General features: G+C 38.3%; 1 protein-coding gene across 3 annotated transcripts in view; it reads left to right on the forward strand.

Annotated features, from left to right (window-relative positions):
* Positions 1-16,467, forward strand: part of RNF144A (ring finger protein 144A) — a 155,381-nt gene that overhangs the window by 75,784 nt on the left and 63,130 nt on the right. For 2 of the 3 annotated variants that reach the window (XM_020992627.2, XM_020992628.2), the window contains one exon: positions 11,006-11,151. In XM_020992627.2, coding sequence (XP_020848286.1) covers positions 11,017-11,151 — 135 coding nt within the window. In that variant the 5' untranslated portion in view covers positions 11,006-11,016. Of the gene's footprint in view, positions 1-9,069; positions 9,180-11,005; positions 11,152-16,467 lie in introns of those variants that run through there. The other variant, XM_020992626.2, reaches the window with a different exon arrangement.

The raw sequence follows: 16,467 nt of genomic DNA on the forward strand, positions 1-16,467 counted from the left end.
CCATACATGAGGCACAACCTGTGGACAAAAAGTCCATGCTATGTTTGAGAGAACAACCATTAGGCAGGTTTCACTAAGATGTGGAGTGCCAGAGGGAGAGTGATTTATAATTAGCCCTGAAATACTGGCTGGAGCTATATTGTAAAGGGTTTTGTAATTGTAAAGAGAGGAGTTTGCATTTTGTGTTGTGGCAATAGGGAGCTCATTGTGGTAATGAGCTTCTTCAGCAATAGTTACAAGTTTAGATTTGTGCTTTAGGAGCATCGATTTGACAACTGTTTAACCTGCTTTGGAGCAGGGAGAGACTGGATGCAGGGAGGTCCAGAAGGAGCCTATTGAAGTGCTGTGGGGGAGGGGTGATGATTTAAATTGGAGCCCCATGAGTAGAGAAGGGACAGATTTTAGAATTATTGTAGAGAAGAATCAAGAGGAACTAGCACCTGCTTGTATATGGGGATGGGGGTGGTGAAGTAGAGTAGAGGCTGTGAGCCCGGGAGACTGGAAGGGTGGAGGTACCCTGGACAGAAACGGGAACATTAGGAAGAAGAGCGAATGTGTTTTATTTTGGACTTGTTGAGTTTGAGATGCCTCTAGCACAGCCAGGTAGAAGTCTCCCACAGTCAGTTGGAGGTGGGGCTACTGGGACTCTGGAGAGAGATGAGAGCTAGTTGGGAAGATTTTGGAGTAATCTGCACATCAATAGGTGTAAGAATTGAGAGTACAGAGAAGATGTTGAGAAAGAAGAGGACCTGAGACAGAAACATAGTGTATATCCATGCCACCTTTATAGGAACATAGATGATGATTGAGCAGTGAAAACTCAAGGAGAAGTGAGAAGGAACAGCATCCCATGAACCTAACTGTTCTGCCATCTTGTGATTAATTTCTCTACTTGTAAGATTTCTCTTGCTTTTATTAGCTTACTAATCACTTTCCTTGTAAGTCTGTGATGGTTGTTGTAGGTGTTATTCCTATTTTACAGATGAGGAAACTGAGGCTTAGAGATGTTTTTAGCGACTTATATAAGGTCACATAGCCAGCAAATGGTAAGACCAGGATATGTAAAATCACAGACTTTAGAGCTCAGAGGGAGCCTTAGAGATCATTTGCTTCCATCCCTTTCATTAAAAACAAAACAAAACAAAACAAAAAAAAAGTAAAGGAAATTTAAGACCAAGTTAGGGGAAGTGATTTACATCCAGTTATACCAGGTAGGGCAGAACCGTCATTCAGCTAGCTCTGGTGTCCTGACTCTATGTTCAGGAAGTAAATATTATTTTCACAATATTCTATTTTCTGTTTCCTTGAGGCAGCTATTACAATTATTATTATGATGATTTTCCAAATGAGAATGCTAAGGCCCAGAGAATTTGAGTGGTTTACGTAAGATCATTTAGCTAACTACTGATAATTAGGATTAGAATTCAGGCTTCCTGGCTCTTCCCACCCCATCATACTGTTTGCCCTGTTGTATACTCTCCCACCAGTATGAGAGACTGATAAGAAGGATCCTAGACCAAAAATCATTTCTTTCCAAGCTGGTTGTCCTGGCAACAGAGCTATAATTTTCTGCCCAGTAGCTGTGGTGAGAAAAAATGTTTTTGTTGCCACCCAGGCCTAAGGTATTGAAAGATGAGCTCCTCAGCCTCTTTGGCCATTCCCCAGAATACTGGGTAAGAAAGCAAAGTGAAAGCAGATGAGGCCCTAAAGCCCTGTCTCTCTCCAAATCACTAAATTGTTCTTTGGTTAAACACAGTTTGATAAAAATTGGTTCTTTGATAGAATTAGGCTGGCATTCCTGCTGCTCTCTAGATTTTCAGAATTACTGTGGCTTATCCAGTGTCACAGATTTGGAATCTTGGAGAGACGATCTATTTCAATATCCTTGTATATGTGAAGAACAAGCACTGAGAGGGGGGAAGGACCTCAGATCACATGCCTACTAAATATCAGAACTAGTTTTTGAATCCAGGTCTTTTATTTCTCTTGCACCTAAACAATACTACCTTTCTGGGTGAGAAATAGCAGAATATGTATTTCAAACCATGCAGCATAACTGGATAAGTGTATGAGGGAAAGAATAGCCCAGGAAGATGGACTTTCATTCATTCAACTTAAGGTCAGAGGGAATGAAGGAAACATTTCTGAGTTGGACTTTCTGGTGCATCAGAGAATTTAGCAAAATTAAGTATGTGAGGAAAAATGGAGGGGGAGTGAGTGACTTTGTGTTTTACTTTGTATTTGATTCCTAGAGAATGGCTACAGAACACTGGTAAACCTTGCAAGAGGAACATTATGTTGAAACTAAATTGTAGCTTTCACCTCACAAGTATTTCAAGGTTAACATTGTATCTTGATCCAGGGGCAGGCTGGCCCAAACAGTTTCAAGTCTTGGAAAAAGAATTGAAATCTTGACTTGATTTCCAGTTGTTCAGTTGCCGGTAGGAAGGGGAGGGAATTCAAATTTATACAGCATCTGCTGCCATGTGCCAGGCACTATGCTAAGAACTTTACAAATATTACCTCCTTTGATCCTCACAACAAACCTGGGAGGCAGATATTATTTTATGTCCATTTTATAACTGAGGAAGCTGAAGGGAGCAGAGGTTAAGTGGCTTGCCCAGCCTCATAAAAATACTGAATGTCTGAAGCTGAGTTTTAATTTAGGTCTTCCTGATCCCAGGCTCAGTGCTCTATCCACTGTTCTGCCTAGCTGCCTTAGGATGCTAAAGAACCTGGAGGCAATGCCGTAGGATGATCTGAAGAGAATCTAGTTTATAGCAGAGAAGACTTCAGGGGGACATGATAGCTATCTTCTAGAATGTGAAGAACTCATTGTGTGGAAGAGAAATTAGTTTTACTCTCTGGTCCCAGAAAGCAGAGCTGGGAGATTAGGGTAGAAATTATATAGAGGCAAATTCACATGGAAAAACTTCCTAATGCTGAGGAACAATTTCCTGACAGAGTGAAATGAGCTACCACAGAATGCAGTTATTAACCTGTGTCTGGCTGGAGGTTTTAGAGCAAAAGCTGCATGGCAATCTGTTAAGAAATGCTGTAACTAGCAAGGATTCTTATTCAGCTTTGAGTAGGACTAGATGACCCTTGAGGTCCCTTCCAACTTTGAGATTCTGTTATCCTCTTTCATAGCCCCTCATGTCAGCATCAGAATTAAATTTTGGAATTTTATTGAAGTCCATTTTCATCTAATTGTTGGGGAGGAGAGAGGGAGGGAAGGAAAGGAGAGGGAAAGAGAGAGAGAGAGAGAGAGAGAGAGAGAGAGAGAGAGAGAGAGAGAGAGAGAGAGAGAGAGAGAGAGAGAGAAAGTGCTTCTTTCATACCTATGTCTTTTCTATTGCTAAAAATCCTCAGTGGTTTAAGAAATTATATCCTTCCTTTCAGTGGCCTACAGCAGGAAGTAACATATATTTTCTTCCTAATTTCCAGCTATTCAGTTTCTTCCTAATGTTCCTTAAAATAATAATAAAAAAGCATTATTTAGGAAAATGCATACTCATAGTGAGATATAAGAAGTTTCCAAGGATGTCCTACCTTTTTTCAGGGACTATTGCTTCAAGTCAAATGAGTACCTCATACATTTTCTACAAACAGAAAATGAAAGTATGCAGGCTTTGTGAACTATATTAGGTCCTCCTATAACTGGTGGTGGGTACATGGAAAAGTCATTATTTGGTATAAATCCAAATGGCCTTCACTTCCCTGAAATCCTGACTTGGTTTTTTTTTTTTGATCTTGTGACACTCCCATTGCAATGACTGAAATTCATTCATCAACCTTCAGCATGAAGCCCACATGTGGCACCACACTTCATCAAAATATGCTCAAAAAGGAGAGAATAGATGAGGTAGTGTTTTTTAGTTCATCAGAGCCTTCTCAGTATACCTAAAGCCCATACTATATAGGTGATCACCTGATCTAATCCTATTAGTAAGACTATTGTTGTTTGTCCTTTGTTCTTGAAGAGGACCATGACATCAGGAAGGTGATGCCTTGACTTGTAAGTGAATTGTATTTAAGTGAGGGAGGGCTGTGCAAGTCACCAGCCTTCACTTTCTCCTCCAGGGTCATCTGAGTCCAGTAGCAACGTCAGGACGACTGGGAGTGGCCCCCTAGAAAGACTCACCATGACAAAAGCATGGAGTATTAGAGGAAAAAGGAGATATAATGATCATGTATTATTCATCAGCCAATCAACAAACATTTATTAAATGCCTGCTATATGACAGGCACAGTGCTAAGTGTTAGAGATAAAAAGACAAAAATAAAATAGTCGCTGTCATCAAAGAGGTTACATTCTGTTGAAGGAGACAACATGTACAGATACAAGTATATGCATAATATATGCAAAGTAAATAGAATACAATTTGGGAGAGAAGGGGGGATGGGACATCATGAAAAGTCTCATAGGAAGTGACACTGGAGCTGTGTATTTACTCTTAACCATTTTTTTTAATGAAAGAAGAAAAGAAGCCTGAGAAAAGGAAGGGGCTTGCTCAAGATTACACTGCAGGGATATGACAGAGCCAGAATCATCATCATTATTCAGATTGTTGAATATTCTAGAAATGGCACAATCTGAAACTTCTGTCAGCCTTAGGGTGTTTTAGTTGTATAATGTATGAGTTTAGTGAGGTTTGATGCTAGAGGTAGGACTATGTCTTTTTGGGTTTTCTCAGTCCTGGAACTGTGCCATGCTCGATCATTCGATCATCATGCATCTTGCCATGTGTTAGATGCTGTGCAAATGTAGATTGAGTTGTAGTCTCTGCCCTCAGTGAACTTAGGAGAAAGAATCAATGTTTAAACAGTTACTTTAGTACTTCAATGAATCTCTGACCTTAATGATGTCAGCAAGCCCTCTGCTGGTAGAGATAGCAACATGACCATGTTTGTTCCTCCTGGGCAACTCTTGCGGTGTCATCCCAGACATCTTCCACATGCAGTCTCATTAACATTCAGGGTTTTTGTTATTGTTTAGTCATTTCAGTCATGTTTTGTGACATCATTTGGAGTTTTCTGGGAGTGTTTTCCATTTCCGTTTTCATTTCCTTCTCCAGTAATATTTAGGAGATTTTTCTCCAAGTTTGGCATTAGTACCATTTGAAATCTGGGGAGTAGAATGTGTGTGTGTGTGTGTGTGTGTGTGTGTGTGTGTGTGTGTGTGTGTGTGTGTGAAGGGGCTGAGGAATATAGAGAAGCCTTTGTGGAGTGGGATTTCTAAAAAATGGATAAAAATTAGGTATTTAGAGAAGAACAAAAACAATTAGAGGTGGACATTTTAGTGGGAATTCATGAAGGTGACAACAAGAAGTGGGAATAATTCAGTCAACTGTGAAGAGACTGGCCCATCCCTATTGAAGACAATGTTAGGAGAGATAATCTTTAGGGATTCTTCTTTTCAAATTCTGTTAGTTTTTTGAGTAGTTGAAGAATCTGAGAATTGGAAGGGATTTTGAATGTCATCTAATCCACCTCATGCTGGAACTGGAATCATCTGTAGTAGTTACCAAAAAATAAAAATAAACAAATAAAAGTTGCTCCATCTTCCATTTACAGATCTTTAGGGGTGGCAAATCATCATTTCCTGAGACAGCCTATTCCATTTTTCCCCTTTCCCCTTTTAGGCAACTGAAATCTGCTTCTCTTTCACTTTTATCTATTTCTTCCAGTTTCTCCACCTGGGGTCAAGTAGAAGAAATCTAGTCCCACTTGTATATGACTAGCTTTCAAATGATTGGACTGTTTAACTTAAAAACCAACATTCAAATAGCTAGACTATTTGACTCATTTATTAAATAAGCTATCCTTTCTCCAGGCCAAATATGTTAATTCTTTCTACTGATCCTTGTATCCTATGTTCTCCAGTATCCTCCTCACTCTGTTCACTCTCTTCTTAATTCTCTTTGGTTTAGCATGTCAATGTTATTTTTGAAGTACGGTGCCTAGAAGTGACTACAGATATGGTCTGACTATGTTAGGGTACAGCGGGACTCTCATCACCCCTCTTACGGACATTAGGCCTAAATTTACAGACAACTGATTCAGAAAACACTTTCACATTAATAATGAATCTTTTTCTTCTGGTTGAAATATGTTTAATGCCATTTAAGTTATGCAGTTATTCTGTCCTCCCAGGCCTAGTGCCTTCTGATTCTTTTCTTGAAGAAAGTATTTATGATGTGTTAGTTCATGGCTTCTGTGTAAGCGACAAATCTTTGGCTTCTTTCATTCCTTCTTCCTGATCCACATTTTCCAAAGCATTTTTTTTGTTTCTTTACCTCTTTCCACCTTTGCTTTGAACTTAGCAGTTAGTATAGAGATATTGATTTCATCTGAAGAGTTTTTTAACGACATGCTTTGTACAATTTCATAGATTCATAAACTAAGAGCTGGAAGGGAGAGACCGCTGCGGTCATCTCATCCAATCCTTACATTTTACAGATGAGGAAAGTAGGGCCCAGAGGTATTATGTGGACTTGCTCAAAGCCACACTGCTAGTAAGTACAAGAGCCAGTATTTGTAACGTGCTCCTCTGATTTTAAACTCTAGTGTTCTTTGGAACATAGAGAAAGACAAATTCTTCACCAGCAACAGATGGTAGTGTGTAAGCTCTGATTATTTTCATGGTGGGTGGTCTTTTTACAGAGACTTAATCATGGAGACTACAATACTGGAGAATCAAATTTCCCCATGAAATTATGTTTCTTGCAGCCTTTGGACATATTGTGAAAACAGCTTTGCCAATTCATTTGTCTGCTTCTCCAAGAGAATGGTAACTCATCTTTCCATATAGCTGCAAATCCCTTCTATCTTCTGGTTTAATGTATGACAAAATGTCAACACTGACATGGCTCATTTCTTCCAAGTAGAATTCTTGCTTGTTGGCACTGGACAAAGATCTCACATGGTACCTGGAGTTTATAGATAAGGAAAGTTTATAGATGGTCTAACAACTGCATAATTCTTAGCACCCTTTGCTCCCCTTTCTTTTACTTTGCCACTGTCATTACAGAAATAGAAAGGAGTACCACAGGACTTAGGACCATTTTGCGTTATGCTTTGTTTTGTTTTATGGGTTTCCATGGCCAAAGAATTCATCAGGATTTCCCTCCTTAGCTAGACTGGTACCAGGAAAGCCAACTCAAAACCTTTTCCAGCTTTTTAAACCCTGCCAGAAGTTGTGGGTCACTACTATGCCGTTATGAGCCATCAATTTTTACTATATATTTTGTTCAAAAGACCTTCTTTAGGAAATAAAATTTAGTTACCATGAAGATAAAGTTCAGTGATTTGGGTCAACAGAAATATTTTGACCTCTAAAAGAAAATCAAAGGGAGAGAGGAAGAGTGGTGGTAGCGGACTCAGGAAAGGAATAGGAGGAGCAGGGAGGGGACAGGGAACTCTTACTACAACAAGTATAAGGAGAAGAACCAGTGACTGCTCAGTTGAGGAATGGATAGTGGTGGGGGAGGGGTGGAAAGAAGTTGAAAGGAACTGTTAACAGAAACAGTGTGGCTGAGGAGTTAAATAGAATTCCAAGCTTGGAGTCTGCTGAAATAGGAGTTCCAGTCCCTGCTGTTGCCATTTCTAAATCTCAGTTTCCTCATCAGTGCAATAACACTAAAAATTACCTACTTTACAGGTTTGGTGTGACATTCTTTGCAAAAACTATTATTTTTCCACCTGTTTGAGTTGAGAATTGAGATCTAATTCCTGGGATTGGGACACTAGGGCTTCCACACATAATATTTAGGCCTAGAAAGTACTGTACCCTGACCACATATGTTCAGTTCCTTTTTTTTGATCATTTCTTGAGTACCCTTTTAAAACCTTTATGTAGGGAGTCCTTCTCTCCCCACCCCAAATGCTTATGTTTACTTCCTATAGAAGTATTCTTGTACTAAAATATTGAGATGGTAAAGTGCTATGACCTTATAGGCTGTGTGACTTTGGGTACTTCAGTTTACTCCACAAAATTATGACTTCTAAGGTCCCTTCAAGCTCTAAGCCTATGATCCTGTAAGTCCTATGAACCACATACTTCATAATTTCGAGTCACTCCCCTGGAAATCTGATGTCTTTTTGAAACTTCATTGAATTGATCAATGGGTAGAGGTGGGCAGGTAGTAGTGCAGAACATGCTTGAGAACAAGGCTGTTCTTTAGAAATGGATCTAACAGTACTTCAGCTGAGGCAACCATAATTCCCACTATCTGGATCTTCCAGTTGGTTAGAATATTCCTTATTTCTCCCAGAAAACTCTGTACTCCTTGCTCATGGTTTCCATCAGTCTGGACCATCTTCTTTTTTCCCCTTTCCATTACCTAATTCTGTTATCTTCCATTATCCTTCTTTCAAGGCTCAGCTTATATCCTTCCTTCTCTCAGCCCACCGTGCATTCCCTTTTCAGAGCTGCCTTGCCACTTAAGCTCATACTACATGATTTAGCTCTTAATGGGCCAGTTATGTCTTCCCAATGAGATTAGAAGCCCTGTGTAAAGAAGGCAGGTCCCATGTCTTGATCCTTTTTGTGACCTAGCACTTTATCTATGAAGAGAGAATAAAAATGTGGTATAATAGAAAGAACATTGAATTGAATGAAACCTAGCTCTGCTATGTTAATCACCACTCTGGGCCTCAGTTTGCCTTAGCAGTAAAATAAGGGGGTTTAACTATAGACAGGCCTACATGGCTTCTCAGTTCCCTTCTAGCTCTATATCCGTGGTCCTAAGATCCTAATAACAGTGTTTTGCATTTTAACATATACTCAAAGATTCATGGAATGAAGGAATGAATGACTTTTTTTTTTTACTCTTAAGTTTCAAGTTCAGTCCTAGGCACAAGGAATACATTAAATATTTATTTGAGCATCAACCAATATTGCAGTTCAGAGGATAATTTGATTATAAATATAACTTTTGATGTGTCTAACATATTTAAGTTGTTGTTACTCACATTGAATTATAATTGCCCTTAATATAAGCTTTCACTTATGGCACTTTGATTAACTGTACAAGTGAATCTCACTTTATGCAATAGATACAACTCTGAAACATTGTACCTAAATAGAATTGGCTTGGTGGACAGTGCTGGACTTGGAGTCAGGAAGGCCTGGGTTCGAACCTTGCCTCTGACACTTCCTAGCTGTGTGACCATGGGTAAGTCACTTAACCTCTCTTGAATCTCAGTATCCTCATCTATAATATGGGTATAATAATACCTGTAGTACTTGCCTCCCAGGGTTGTTGTGAGGTTCAAATGAGATAATGTGTGTGAAGCACTCTAAGGCTTTAAAGCACTATGTACATGGAAATAAGCTATTATTGTTATTATTGTCATCTTATTCTTCTCTTATTATCAGTCTTTTTCTCATCTTTTTCTGTGGAGGTCAGATAGAAACAGTCCTGGGACAAGTTACTATCATGCTATTATTCTTTTATATTTAATGTTCTGCAAACTATTGCAAAGGCATATAAAATAACTGCTTTTTTATAATTGAATTTAAAAAAAAGTATTGAGATATAAGTTCATCTTCTGTAGGCTTGTTAAAAGTGTCTTGGGATAGCTCTAGTAGCAGCCAGGATTATGGGGATGATGATGATGTTGATGGTATTGTTGTTGATGATGATAATTGCTATTATTAACAATTTAAGTGTACTGTGGAAATACTTGTGTGATTCTTTGAACTTTCTGCCTCCTTTCCTGCCACCTTGCTGCTGCCCTTACAGAAGCAGGTGACTGCTGCCTGAATGACTGAAAGTCATTTTGTGTTTCTTCTTCTGTTTCTTATATTGTGTAGTCAATTCATCACCTAATGGCCAGCCAACTGGTGATGACCCTCTTCCATTCTTAGCCTCCTTCCCTAATACTCTCCTATTGCCTCTGCTGAAAGCAGATGGCTGCTGCATGGTACTGAAGGCCATTTTGTGTTTTCTTCATTGATTTCTTGCATTTCCATGGCTAGAGAATTCATCATCTAGTGGCCAGCCAACTGGTGATGAGCCTTTTCCATGCTTAGCTAGATTGGTCCTCAGATAGTAGGTATTATCTATCCTTGGAATTGTTCTGAAAACCCTTTGAGTTTAGTAGAATCTGCCAGAGTTTGAATTCTTCTTCCATAGATGTCAAGAATCCAAGGTCACCTCCATGCCACAGTGAGGACTAGGACTTGCTCAGAGTATGCTGAATGGGACATCCTCCATGATGGTGCCAAACACTGATGTGGAGTATGCGTGTCCCGTTCCATTCCTCAATTGACAGTGCTTATTACAGGCAGCACATTCTAGTGGATAGACAGCTGGAATACTTGGACTTTGACAGATGCTGGCTGTGTGACCCTGAGTCACTTAGCCTTTTAGTGCTGTAGACAAATCTCTAAGAATATAGGTTGCAAAGAAGTTGATGACCTACATTGTTAGAGGGAGTTTCCTCATCTGAGAGTTCCCTATTACCAAAGAAATTACAGATCTAATCCTTATCCCTTACCCTAATCAGAGTATCACCAAATGAAGTAGTATCTTTCAAGGAATCAAGTATGCTCTCAACCTTTGCGTGGGAGACCTTGTTGAGAACCTTTAAGCCTGCATTCTGCTTTCCAGAGTCCAAGGCTTCAAAAAAAATTAACGAAACTCTATAGGATTCTTATATTCTATAGACCTTTCATTTGTGTTAATGTGCCTGCTGGAGGAAATTGTAAAGGTCTGTCTATTCCTTTTTTCATATTTTTATTAAGAATCCCCTCCATAGATGTAAAGAACTTTCTCCAAAAGACTTTATAGGCCTGGGAAAGGACTCATATGAACTGAAGCCATCTCCCTTGCCTCTATGACCCACTGAGACGTTGGAGGAGGACTTGTGTAGAGGCCACGGTCACTTACGTTAGATAGAAAACTGCCGTCGCTGATAAATATTTGCTTAGTGGTGGTGGTTGAGCTTTGGTCTGAAGGCCGTGTGCGGTGCTGACCTTTCATTTCACTCGTTTTAGGTGGCTCAGCGATGACTATGGCAAGATACAGGCCTACGTGGGACTTGGCCCTGGATCCCTTGGTGTCTTGTAAACTCTGTCTTGGGGAATATCCTTTGGAGCAGATGACAACAATAGCCCAGTGCCAATGCATCTTCTGTACCCTGGTTGGTTCTTTTGAAACATATCTTCTGAAATTATTTCAAGTAGATGGCTAGGCTTTCTTTGGGGACAGAAAGCTCTCCTGCCTTTAATACACACACACACACACACACACACACACACACACACACACACACACACACCCACACATGAGTATGAGATTCCTGTTTGCTCATTTAATTCCACAGTCATCTCTTTGGAATTTTTATCTGAAGACACTGGAGCTCTTAAGTTCAAACTTTTTAATTCATTACTCCTTATGATGCCAAGGACATCACACAGAAAAAAAAAATTCAAGCACAGTTTAAAAAACCTCAGCCAGACATAGGTTCATCTATTAAAAAAATAAATTTCATGATACTGATTCATAACTCAATTTGACAACTACTGGGCTCATTTCTAAATCTAGCTCCAGAATGATGCCTCTGTAAAAATAGGTATACACATTTCAGTCTCTGAGGTTGGCATCATCTCAGTGCCAGATCAGAATGATTTTATCATGAGATCGTAGTGAAGCTTCTGTAGAATTAATTGAAACTTTACATTTTTGAGGCACTTGCTCACTGGATCAGTTTTCTTTTACTTCAATGACATAAAGAGAGTCACCTAATAATTATTACAATTGGGAGGTAGTGAGCTTTACTGGAGGTCAGAGTACGACTTGGGGATGTTGGAGAGGGCATACCTAATTCAGGTAGGAGTTAAATTAAATGGCCTCTGAGGGCCCTGATGTTTCTAAGAGTCTGCAGTTCTTTCATTGACCCCCAAACCTAAAGAGCTCTTTTTGTTTCTGTCCTGGAGAAAAGAAAAACTTGTTTTCAGCTAATTTCATCTAAGTGTCTTTCTCCTTCCTTGTTTGTTTCTTGGATATTATTTTAATCATGTTTTTATTGCATGATACACCAAGCTCTTTAAGAACCAAATGAAATAACAAACATGAAATGATTTTTTTTCCTGTATCTTCTTCCAAGCCAGTCCATTCTGTACATTTGGCCTTATGTTTCCTTTTCTTTTTTTTTCCTCCTTTTGAAATAGTTTTAGTCAATATGTTTGTAGAGCTGATTCTTCTCATTTTTGCTCTGCATTACTTCTTCAACATCTTTTCATATTCATTAAAGGCTTCCTACTTATTGTATGGCACTATCATATTCTATTGCTTTAGAGTACCACAATTTATTCACTTAAAAACTAATTATTTGATTCTACTTCCTTTGCTGTTGTAAATAGAGCAGACATACATATAAATATACATATATAAATATGTATATTACATACATGCACATACATAATACATATGTATATTCTTATTCAGATAGTTCTTTTTTTTCTTTTTAACATGTATTGGGGATAGGGTCCGGCAATAGAATAATGTGATGAAAAGGCATGCTTGATTGTATGACTCATTCATGTATATCATATTGCTCTCCAAAAGGTTTGCACAATTTCCCAGTCCCAGTGTGTTAATGATTGTTTTTCCATAGCCCTGCCAACAATGAATTTTATTATTTTTTGCTATGTTTATAATTCTAGTGGGTCTAAAATGACATCTTAAGGTTGTTTTTTATACCTATAATTTTGAGAGTATTGAGCATCCTTTTAGTGTAATGTATTTAACCCTTAAAAAGTTGTCTATTCATTTATTTTAACCAGTCTTCATAATATGTTATTCAGTTAAATGATTCCTTATAGATTTTGGATGTCATACTTAGATCTGATTTGTATGTTTGTACGTATACAAGTTTTAGTCCATATTTGTAGTTTTGTTAGTGTACAGAACTCTTAGTATGGAAATTCCCATCTATTGAGGCAAGTCGTCAATCCTTCCGTAACTTATTAAAGAATTATCTGGGGTACTGGTCAAGTTACTTTTCAGCGTTTAAATAACCAATATATAATATAGTCAGGATTTGCATCCAAGTTTTCCTAACCCTAAAATCAGCTTTCTATTACAAATGAGGGAATATTTGCAAAACGCTATATAAATATCAGTTGTTATTACTTTTACAGTTATTATTTCAGTGGTATGTGAATTACACGGAAGAAGCAATCATTTTGACTTCATTTAATTTTGTAATTACAATGTTCATGCTAGAATACTTCTACTGATACTACTAGGATGACTCAGAATATTTTATCTTGGCCATATTAGGGCCAGCTGAATTGTGCAGTGGATAGAGCACCATGTCTAAAACCAAGATGACTTGAGTTCAAATCCAGCCATGCATTTTTCTAGTTGTGTGACCCTGGGCAAGTCACTTAACCTCTATTTGCCTCAGTTTCCTGATCTGTGAAATGGAGATAATAACAGCAACTACCTCTGAGGATTGTTGTGAGAATCAAATTAAATAATAATCATAAAGTGCTGGCATAGTGTCTGAAACATAATAAGTGTCATGTAAATGCTAGCTATTATTAGTAGTATTAATTATTATTATAATTGTTATACAAAGTCACATTGAGCTAGCTTCCCTGCCTTTACTGTTCCAAAGTTCATGCCATAGGCTCATATTCCATTGTGTTTTCTCAATCTCTCTCTCTCTCTCTCTCTCTCTCCTCTCTCTCTCTCTCTCTCTCTCTCTCTCTCAAATTTTATGGTTTTTAAGACTGGATATAACTCCAAGGAAATATGCAAAAGTTTTAGCTCTTTAAAGATGCACAATAATGACTTTTAGAGATATGGTACTGACTGCTGGTGGGGAGAAGTCAAGTGTTTCAAAGGTCACCCAAACACACAATGAAGTAAGATGCCACACCAAAGTGTAAAGGAAATTACGGTAAAAAAAAAAAAAGTAATGCCATGAACTGACAAATGATTGCTGTGGAATAGTCTGATTAATCCGCAGAAACTAAGCAAAGACCTTTAGAGAGATCTGGTAGGAGGAGGGATTGCTATTGATTCCTCTGTAGTACAACTTAAGAGGCAAGAACAATGAGTAGACCATTAAAAACAAACACAATCAGCAGTGGTTACATTGCTATGAAGAAAAAGTGCTTGTTGTGGGCAAAGCAGTACAAAGACCGGAGTACTAAAGACTGTTAAAAAGAAAAAAGGGGATTTTTATTGATGAACCACACGTTTTATTCAAGGCTTTATGTCAAAATCATTATCAGAAGAGAACAAGGTGAGCCCATAATATTTGAGCATCTTTATCAGATTGTAAAAGTATCCTCCCGTCAAAATGTTTGTGGATTAAAAAAAAAATCCGCTGGGCCTACAAGTCCTCCTCCCATGGAGGAAATGACAAAATCAGATAAATATACTGAAATATGTATGGAAAAGCATAATTGTTCTAGAATTCCAAAGATTCCCACATGGAGTAGTAGTGCAATAAGTGTGTCATGTATCATGACAGATTAGCCATGCTGCTAACTCAAGCCTTGACTGACACTACTGCCTCCCTCAACCTCTTCTCCCCTCTAATTGGAGGAATGGAGGGTACAGTGACAAATTTCTTCCAATGCCTTCCTTTATATAGGGCAGAAATTGGACTTCTGGGCTCATTCTATTCTACATCTGCTGCTTGGAGTGGTTTTCAGCTCCATGGAACCAAATACCTCCCATACTGGTACCCCTTGGTGCCTCCCTCCCATGAGATTTTAAGCTCCTTGAGGACAAGGACTGTCGTTAATTGTATCCTCTGAAACATTGTAGGTGCTTAATAAAAGTTTATTGGATTGCCTTTATTTTATTTCTTAAAAAGTTTCTTTCCAAAGTAGAGATAACCATACTTAAATGGTCTGGGAAATTGCTTGATTTAAATGTCTTTGATATAATTAAAGCTGCATTTGGAAAAAAACGGATGGTTTGTTTTTCAGATATATTCTTCATATCCAATATGATAAAAATGTACTTTCATAATGACAAAGGATATATACATATATAAGTTTTAAACTCAGTACAAAATCATGTAAAACAAGAAATTACAGGAAAAAGAAAACATATTGCTTATGAAAAGTATTTTAAGTTGGTAAATTTGTAAATTGATTTGCACACTATTGTACTACTACCATGTTTTCTTAACTGATGTATTTACTGCATACATACCAATTTTTTTCTCCTCTTTTTCTGGGGGGAGGGAGACAATTGGTGCTAAATGACTTGTCCAAGTCATTTACACACGCAGCTAGTAAGCATCTGAGGCTGGATTTGAACTCAGGTCCCCTTGACTCCAGGGCTTGTATTCTATCTACTGCACCACCTAGCTGCTCCCCCTTTTTTCTTCTCTTGTTATCATTTTTCACTTTTCCTTTACAAACAACAACAAAAATGTTTTGTTTTGTTTTGTTTTTTAACTTACAAAGGACCTTTTGAGGAAGCATATTTAACTAGTTTAGGTGAAGTTTTAGACGTCAGAATGTTAACCAATAAAAGTAAAGCCCTACATGAGTTGGTTCAAAAAATCAGCTCCACAAGTACACAATGGGGGGTAAAAGTATGATCAGCATTATGAAGCTACTGGAAACCAAACCAAATGAAGGAACTGTAGATGTTTCATTTGTGGAAGAGAAATGTTGGGGATAAAAGTTGAAAGGAGTTAAGTTCTCCTTAGCTCCTGAGAGCGGAATTGGAGATCATGGGGAGCAAGATTCAGAAGAGGAAGATTTTGGATTGATATATAAAGCCCATCATTTTAATACAGGTATTCTCCAAATGATGTTCTGTGCTTTGAGACTTAGGGACCCTACAGTCTTTGAAGAAGTATTGAAAATATCTATCACTCAGAGGATCATGGAAACCTCAGGATGGGTGTGAGGCATCTGCAACACATTACAAACTAGGAATTATAATGGAGAAATGGATTAAAAAGTGTTATCACCAGAGAAATGTATTGCTGAAACAGAACCTGAACTGGGCGTGTGGCAAGAGTGAGGAATAATAGATACGTAGTCATGCTCATCCAGGATCCTTTTTCTGATGTCAAGAGAAAACAAGGAAGTCCTTCTTGCTCATTGGATGGATTCATTGTCGTAATACTTGTAAAACATGGACGTGGGCAAGAAACATATGTGATGGGCAGGCATGGATGGGTTATGACCTCCATCTTGGAGGAAATTATCAACTTGGTGAGATCTCAGGTTCATTTGATTATTTGAGCAAAACCAAAGGTGTTCTAGCAGTTAGAGCTGTACAAAAGTGAAATGTTGCCTGTGGAGGGTAGTGAGTTTCCCATAACTAGAGAGTTTGAAGTAGAGACTTCATGACTGCTTCTAGGGGGTGTTCTAGAGTGAGTTCCTATTCAGACGTGGGTTAAATTAGGTGATCTTGGCTGTTCCTTCCAAATCTGCGATTCTGTAATTCAATGTTGATTACTGATATGCAG

The sequence above is a fragment of the Phascolarctos cinereus genome, unplaced genomic scaffold (assembly GCF_003287225.1).
Source record: "Phascolarctos cinereus isolate Bilbo 61053 unplaced genomic scaffold, phaCin_HiC Scaffold_2;HRSCAF=192, whole genome shotgun sequence".
Classification (NCBI taxonomy): Eukaryota; Metazoa; Chordata; class Mammalia; order Diprotodontia; family Phascolarctidae; genus Phascolarctos; species Phascolarctos cinereus.